The sequence below is a fragment of the Dendroctonus ponderosae genome, unplaced genomic scaffold, assembly GCF_020466585.1.
Source record: "Dendroctonus ponderosae isolate FM_Combo_2020 unplaced genomic scaffold, Dpon_F_20191213v2 Dpon_F_20191213_3, whole genome shotgun sequence".
Taxonomy (NCBI): domain Eukaryota; kingdom Metazoa; phylum Arthropoda; class Insecta; order Coleoptera; family Curculionidae; genus Dendroctonus; species Dendroctonus ponderosae.
Genome location: NW_026018508.1, coordinates 9,308,289 through 9,316,398, shown reverse-complemented (window position 1 = coordinate 9,316,398; position 8,110 = coordinate 9,308,289). Strand labels below are relative to the sequence as shown.

At 34.8% G+C, this 8,110-nt stretch overlaps 1 protein-coding gene across 2 annotated transcripts in view; it reads left to right on the top strand.

The window, feature by feature from the left end:
- Nucleotides 1-8,110, top strand: part of LOC109539036 (NFX1-type zinc finger-containing protein 1) — a 33,073-nt gene that overhangs the window by 8,292 nt on the left and 16,671 nt on the right. For both annotated transcript variants that reach the window (XM_048664519.1, XM_048664520.1), the window contains 4 exons: nucleotides 1,253-1,607; nucleotides 5,432-5,759; nucleotides 5,815-6,254; nucleotides 6,319-6,621. In XM_048664519.1, the coding sequence (XP_048520476.1) occupies nucleotides 1,253-1,607; nucleotides 5,432-5,759; nucleotides 5,815-6,254; nucleotides 6,319-6,621 (1,426 nt within the window). The remainder of the gene's footprint in view (nucleotides 1-1,252; nucleotides 1,608-5,431; nucleotides 5,760-5,814; nucleotides 6,255-6,318; nucleotides 6,622-8,110) is intronic.

The window sequence follows — 8,110 nt, the reverse complement described above, 5'->3', positions numbered from 1 at the left end:
TATAACGCCACCAAATTATTGGTTTAAATTTGTAATTATTAATGAAAGTTGATTCAAAATTTTCCATAAATAAATTACTAAAAAATGGGGATAGTAGTGACCCCATAAATGAATTTATTTTGTTCATTTTAACATTGATCGCATGCAAAATGTATCATTTTGTATTTTTTAAATTAAATTTAGCGAAGCGTTATTCAGCTATCATTTATTAGCACACTAAGGATATTTTCGGACGTTTAATACGTGTTAAAATAATGCCCCTTCCTCATGAAACGCCCTGTATGTGATTGATCAAATACTAGGTATAAAGTTTCAGGAAAAGTTTTGATGTTTTCTGAAAGTTGCCCTATAAAAACATTTGAGATGTCGAGGTTTGAACGCCCACGGTACCTATCTATTCTAACACGTTTTTCTAAATGGGTCTTTTCGAGGTTTATTAAAAACGTAAGGGGCGTAACATGTCTCCCCAGTTTAATCATTTTCCGTTTTTCATTAACAAATTAAATTAGAAATACTTCTTGAGGAAGAACAACTTTAAGACCCCCGCCAGCTGACAATTTGGACTATGGCGTATAGGTTACCGGGAATGTTCAAAATCCATAGGCATTCTGCAAACTTACCAACTCGCCAATCATTTTGCAAAATTGCTACTACTTTGGGTAATCTGGAAATTGATTACGGTATTTTAGGCAATCCGCAAAATGCCGTACGCGCTGGTCAATCTGAGTATTAGAAATGTATGTGTATAATCTTCACATTAGACAGAGTGCATACCTCCTGATGCTAGGAAGCTTTGCTGCTTACCTTAGTGCCATTTGGTAATTGCGAGCGAAAATAACAGAGTTTTGGTGAACTTTAACCTGTGATGCATAGTAAAGTTGCATGTTAAAAAACTAAAGAGCAAATTTCCGTAGCAATAGTAAAAGCAAAGCTTTACAGCATTACCCACTGTCTACTCAATGTGAATAGTAAATATCTTCAAAACTCAGATTAACTGGCGCGTACGGCATTTTGCGGATTGCCTAAAATACCGTAGTCAGTTTGCAGATTGCCCAAAATAGTAGCAATTCTGCAAAGTGCCTAGCAAATTGGTCAGTTTGCAGAATGCCTAGACATTTTAAACAGTCGTTAAACATTTTAGACAAATTAAACATTCAAATAAGAAAGTCAAGAAATAATGGCCCTGAAAAATCATCCTGCATATTGATATTGTCAACTAACCATATTGTAATCGTCATATACATATTTTTAGACTATTGAGAGAAGACTTTGTAGCTCCTCTACGACGCGGTATTAAAACATTTTTAAGAAATGAATCAAAGCCCAGAAAAAAATGGAAAAAGCTAGAATCTGTGAAGATTTATAGACCGGTCAGATTTCTTCACGCCGAGGCAGTTAATGAATACCATTGCTACAAGCTCCAATTCGACTTCGGACATAAGAAACGTGTTTTATCTTATGAACATTCTAAGCTGTTTATGTTTGGTTCATTAGTTTGCTTAACCCGAGACAATTTCCAGCATTTTATGTTTGGGACCGTTGTTAAAAGAGATCCAGAACTACTTCAGCAAGGATTGCTTGTTGTTGGATTTTCAGGGGATGTACAGGTACGTACATTTAATAGAAATCTCCATAGAGGTTTGCTTTTAATAGATTTGTACAAGCTCTCTTTCTGCTCAATGTTATTTTCATGCTTGGCAGAAGAAAATATGTCTTTTAAGCATGGGTAACACAGTGGATTTTCACGTGTAGGCGCACTAATATCAATACGTCTTGCCGCGCCAATACAACGAGTCAACGCATTTTATGATGCGGTCAACTCATAATGCGATAAACAAACGATTACAAGAATATTATTGTGTAACATCTAAAGACAACATTGTCAGTGCTTCAATTTGTGTCAACCGTGCATTCTTTTTATGATATACGATTCGAAATTCGGGTAAACTGCTCGTGAAGGCCGCACGAACTTGCAATCCGAAGTCTGTCTATCAAGACTGTCGCAAGACGCTCAGAGCGGCATCAACACAAAAGTACCATTCAACACAGTTACCCATGCCTGATGTCTCTAAACTGTATTTCTTTGGTTAAATTCATCCTTAAGTTCTAATGAGTATGTTAAGAGAAGCGTACGTATGTTTGTAGCGTGACAATCACAAACGTTTCACTACCATTTAGTCTAATTTTGTTTGTTCAATGTTATGGTTATGGACAAGCAGGGTGGCCAACTTTTTAAACGCGTATTACCGTACAAGTCATTTGAAAATACATTACTGCCGTATTTTACCGTACCAGAGATTTTGAACCTGAAAAACAAAAAAAGATCTTCATTCTGGGCTGAGAACATGGCTGGTGACCCAAAAAAAAAAAGTCCAAAGTCCCCCTCATAGTAGGAACATAGGTCTCAGACATGAAAAGAGCCTTCACACTGGTTAACGTAAACGTGCCATATTTTACCGTACAAAAAATACCAAAATACCGTACAATTGGCGTACGGAAACGCGGTCGGGACATACACCGTACAATTGCCCAAATTGAAAACAGGCTCGGGAGCATGGATATTTTATTTTTCATTTGAGAAACTACGATAAGTTTTCGATAAATATGTCGAGCCATTAGTATTTTCTTTTAAATTGATACAGGTTTTTAATAAGGCAATACGCACCGTCATAAATGTTTGCTAATTGAAGAGCGCAATTAAAGAACAAGTATGAGCGCCAAACTAAATAATCCGAGAAGAAAGAGTACACAAGATTGTTCCTTTCTTTTTCTTCTTGTTCAGGTTTTCTTTGTATCTCTGCGTATATTTTTCACATGCATTTGTATCACCTTATTTTTTCATTCCTTCAACTCTTTGTTTCTATCTATTCTAATAAAACTGTATATACAGAGTCATCTACGTAGAACGCGCATTAGAATTTTTCCAACTTGCAATTGTTTAAGAAACTTCAAATTTTGTTTCCGGTCGTAACGAGTCGTACCGAAACCATGTAAAATACATTTAGCCCTCTAGCTATACAGGGTGTACGAACATTATAACCTAACTTCCTTATTTTAAAGGTAAACCCCTAATTTCTGTAGTATCGTTGGATTGACCCTTCAATTGCGAGTCTGGGTAACCCTAGTTTTAATAACTTATCTCTATTGTTTATGAAAAGAATACCATTACAGATATTTACGGACCAAGCAATATCTAAGACGGTTCTAAATTCTAAACCCAAATTCTGTACGTAGTATCCAGTTTGTAACATATGAGTGCATGTAGTGTACAAACATTGACGTAAAAAAATGTGAAAAAATCAGTTTTAAATGGCACCTACTAACTTTTTTGGTCCTGTATAGTTTGGTTTCTTATTGTTATCTTTTTCAACCCGGACCAAAAAAGTTTGTTGGTGCCAATTAAAAAAAACTGTTTTTTTACATCGGAATCATTGAAAAATGTGCATTGAGAGAAGCAGTCAATGAAATTAAATTTAAGATAGGTACTTATTATGTATACGCTGCTGATTGAAGAGGAAGCAAATTTACGAATGTTCAATATCAACCACTGAAATTAAATTGTAAGAAAATCCGCTAAACAATAATAAATATCACGCACCAAAAAATCTATATCGAAATTTAGAAGAAAATGTAGTATGAAATTAAATTGAAAAGGTAGAAAACCGAGTAAAAAATGTTGTTTTTGAAAATGGAACAAATCCCTAATGAGATTGCAAGACCTCTTAATTTGGAATGTAAATCACAGACGAAAACTTCAATAAATGCAACAAATTACCTTCCCTTCCAAGACAATAGAAAGTGTAATTTACACAAAAAGACACTTGTTTTACTTTACATCTTTGCTGTTTCGTTCGTATTAAAACAATAAATTGAAATAACGCAGTACAGAATCAGGTACTTTCTTGTCGTTCCCCGTAGCATAAATATTACATACAATAATATAATAAAATACAAGTCAACAATATCTAAAAGTGATCTGCCAAGGAAAATGTAAAGCCGAACTTAACGAAAGCTGCATCGGGTCACCTGGAAAGAAAAAAAAGGTGTTAATGAACAGGAAATAATTCTAAGCTCTACTGAAATTCGAATGTAAAAAAGCCGTGAAATATTTGTTCGCTCTCAAAAGACCCGCTCCGCCCGTTCAAGCTAAGTGTTTTGAAAAATGCCGCCGCAAAATGCATTTTTCCGGACACCCTGTATATTAGAGATCTATCTTACCAGGTTTCTGCATGCTGGAGCCGCAAAAAATCTGGCGATTTGTACTAGAGGTGGAATAAACGGTTATTTTTCTGTAACCAGGTTACAACGTTCCAGTTCAACGTTGGTAATAGGTTTCAAAAGGAACATGTTACTTTTTAAATTTTTAATTAAACATGCGCAATGATGATGATGGTAGAAATACTAATGACAAATAATGATTTAATTTATTAAAAGAATAATTCTTCACTAAAGCTCTTAGATAAAATAAAATATTCTAAAATCAAAAACAAAACATGTGTCAGAAGTACCTGCTTGAAGAACAAAAGAACTGATAATAAACTAGATAAAATATATAAATAAAAACTGATTAAAATATACGCTTTATTTGCAAATATGTTTAAAAATCTAATTTTCACTTAAAAATTAATTAACGTTTAAAAATAAAATTTTTGCAGATGTTTTTTGAGAGTTTGAAATATTACCCGCGTTAATTTTGATTTATTTGTAATTCAAGGAATCTGAAAAGCAATTGAAATAAATTAATCGAACCGTGATATTTATTAGGATTCCATAAGAACGAAAAATTATCGGGGGTAATACCACGAGTGCTTTGAAATGACCGATAATTTTTCACGATTGCATATTTTCCATAATTTCACGAGTCCGAAGGACGAGTGAAATTTGCAAGGAAAACATGCCAGAGAGAAAAATTATGTGGTTAATTTTAAAGCTCGAGTGGTATTTAGTGAGATTATTGCTCGAATTAAATATTAAAAATTAAATTTCAGAATATATTTGACATCAATCACTTTAAATAAATCAGTCGACAGTGATATTTTTTATGAATCCATGACGACGTGAAATTATCGCTGTAAGTTTTTTTGAAAATTATCGAATTACCGTTTATTAATACCTTTTTTACCCTATGGCGTTGCTATGGATGAGTGAAATAATCGCTGTAATTATTTTGAGTATTAATGTATTACCGCTTATTAAATATATTTTATGCTACATAACATTAATATAGTGAAATAATCAAGGTAATGCAACGAGTTGTGTAATTTTACATTCGAATTTTATTTCATAGATTAATTTTGATTCCGACTACCTGTTGCTGGAATCAGGAATTACTGCTTATCCTTTTTTGCTTCATAMCATTAGTAGAGTGAAATAATCACCGTTATATATCGAGTTGTGTTATTATACATATATTCCAATTTTATTTTATTAGATTGATTTTGATTCCGACTACCTCCTGATGGAATCTAAGATCTATTTTGAACCATATAAGCAAGTACTGCGAGCACTCAAACAAATGAGGGTTGATATTTTTCCAATGGAAAAGTACATAATTAAATTGGAGATGGACTCTAATCCACCTCAATATCTACGTAGAATTGTGGACTATCAGATAGAAGATGCAAAGTTTTGCCCATTTGAATTCCCAGAAAGATCTTTCCACAACTTTAACGAGTCGCAATTGAATGCTTACAAAGCTGCCTTAACAAACGAATTTGCCATTATCCAAGGACCTCCGGGAACCGGCAAAACTTACTTAGGTGAAGAACTTTAATTTTTACGTTTTTTTTTGTGATTATTACATTTTCTTTCCAGGGCTTAAAGTGATTCATACCTTGCTCAGAAACAGAAGTGTATGGTATAATAAAACTCCTATTCTGGTAATTTGTTATACGAATCACGCTCTTGACCAATTCCTTGAAGGTATCTTATCCGAAAATGACGATATTGTTAGAGTCGGGGGCCAATCAAAAAATAAACACTTGGAAGATTTTACTCTATCGACTCTAAAACGCCGGACAGTTTGTTCAGAAGCATTATTTCAGAAGAAAGTAAAAGTTCAAAAACACGTGGCGCAACAAAATGCTTTCATGGACGTCTTAAGACTAATCGATGGGAATGAAAGCATATTAAATTTTGATTTATTTAATAATATTATTGCTAACTATAGTAATACTTGGTTTTCAAGAGCTTCAAAGGCGCAAAAAATAGAATGGTTGCTGCAAGGAAAGAACGAACGCGGCCGTAGACTAGGGGTAAGCATCATGTTTAAAAAAATTGAAATGTAATTAATAATTCGAAATACGTTTACAATTGCAGTACAAAAAAAAGGCTCTCGATAATATGCAAAGTAATCGAGCTGCAGAAAATACCCCGGGTGATCTTTTAGAAGATGAGACACAACTAAACTTGGAAATGTTGGACGACATTTTCAGTGAAATCAAATTCAACACAGAAAAACCTTTGCTGTCTGTAGAACAGCTTAGAGACAGTTTGAATCGCTTAATCGTCGAATTGACAAATTTAGAACGGAAACCAGATAAAAATGTTATGTCACTTTTAAGGTGTGAAATTTTGGAATGGGAAATATGGGAAACTGAATGTAACTTAGATTATCTTCAGGTGAGTTATGTTTCATGTATATAATGTCTTATTGATTGCTATAACAAAATGGTGATCAAACAGGTTAGCTCTAAGTTGGATTTTAGGGGTGGATTCAGATTCTTAGTTTAATTTTTGTGCCTACCACAAACTATTGCCAAAAAATATGTAATGCATTTAAATAGTATTCAGTTTAGCTACTAAAACCTAGCGCTACTACGTGTACGCAATTGGTAGGGCGGTTCTAACCATAGCGCCTTAAACATCATAGTTTAATGCAGCGTCCAGTCAAGCAAAACAAATTTCATACCGTAAAGCCTCGTCCAGACGTGTAACCAAATGTCGGAAGGTTCGCTTGCACTACTTAGTTGACGACACATAAAAGTAAACTACTACTAAAGGCGACTTTGCTCGATTTTGGTAAATCAGACTTGTGTTTTGTGGTGAAATACGACAATTATACGTACAATGTATGTCACAAAATTGTTTTAATTTGACAATTTGATTAATTTCTTTACATTTTTATAAATCGTGCTCTACGGTTTTCCAAGTCTCTCGGCTACTAGACATTCTTCGGCGTCTAGACATTCAACAAAATGCTGTGCTTTTGCTTCGAATTATCGTTGACCAACTTCAAACACTAAGCACGTCACTTTAGCATCAGCCGACGACTTGATGTAAAGTAATGACTCCTCGGTAAAGTGTCAATTGTTGCGCAATTCTCCGAGAACAATGAATTAGTTGCAGTTCAAAGAAATGGAGTTCCGCCCGTTTGGACGAAAAGTCTAACATTTAGTTCGTCCAATCCATCGCCAAAATTAGCTTTAAAATTTTTCACAATGTTCCTGCTCGGCAGTATGTGCCAGTATGTACGCATCCGGTCTCGAGTCCGAACGAACCAAACATGACTGGTGTGCGACGATGCGACAACGAGGTTCTGTTCCATGGCTAGATGCAGCATGAAATGCTCAAATACTCAACTAAATGCTCAATATCGTCCACTATCTTGGTCAATTACTGGAGCCAATCGTCCAGTGTCTCTGACCCTTTGCTGGTGTAAGTTCTTACAGCTTCTGCAATGTTACTGTGGCATTTCCCCATAACTAATTGGATATTCACAAATTCAATGTTGGTGTACATTTTGTGAAAGGAGCTTCAAAGTTCTTGTTATTCTTGACAAAAGCTTTGTAATTGTAACTACCTGATAATGACAAACAACATCATTGCCGAGTATCAAACTCTTTCTTCAGCTTCCAACTTTTATTCAACTCGGTATCACTTTAAATACGGAATAGGAACAAACTAACTTCTAAATTAACGTCAACTTCACAAACAAAAACAATAACAAACGGAAAACTCGGTCTTCCTGACTCGCGGGGTTTAACCTCTTCTGAACTCTGTGGCTGCTGTAACTTCACTCCCCCCGTCTGGTTCTCGTCGCCGCTTATATAGATTCCTTCAGGTAACCCAGATGGTTCTCGAAATCTCCAGAACAGGTGCGAAACTTCCC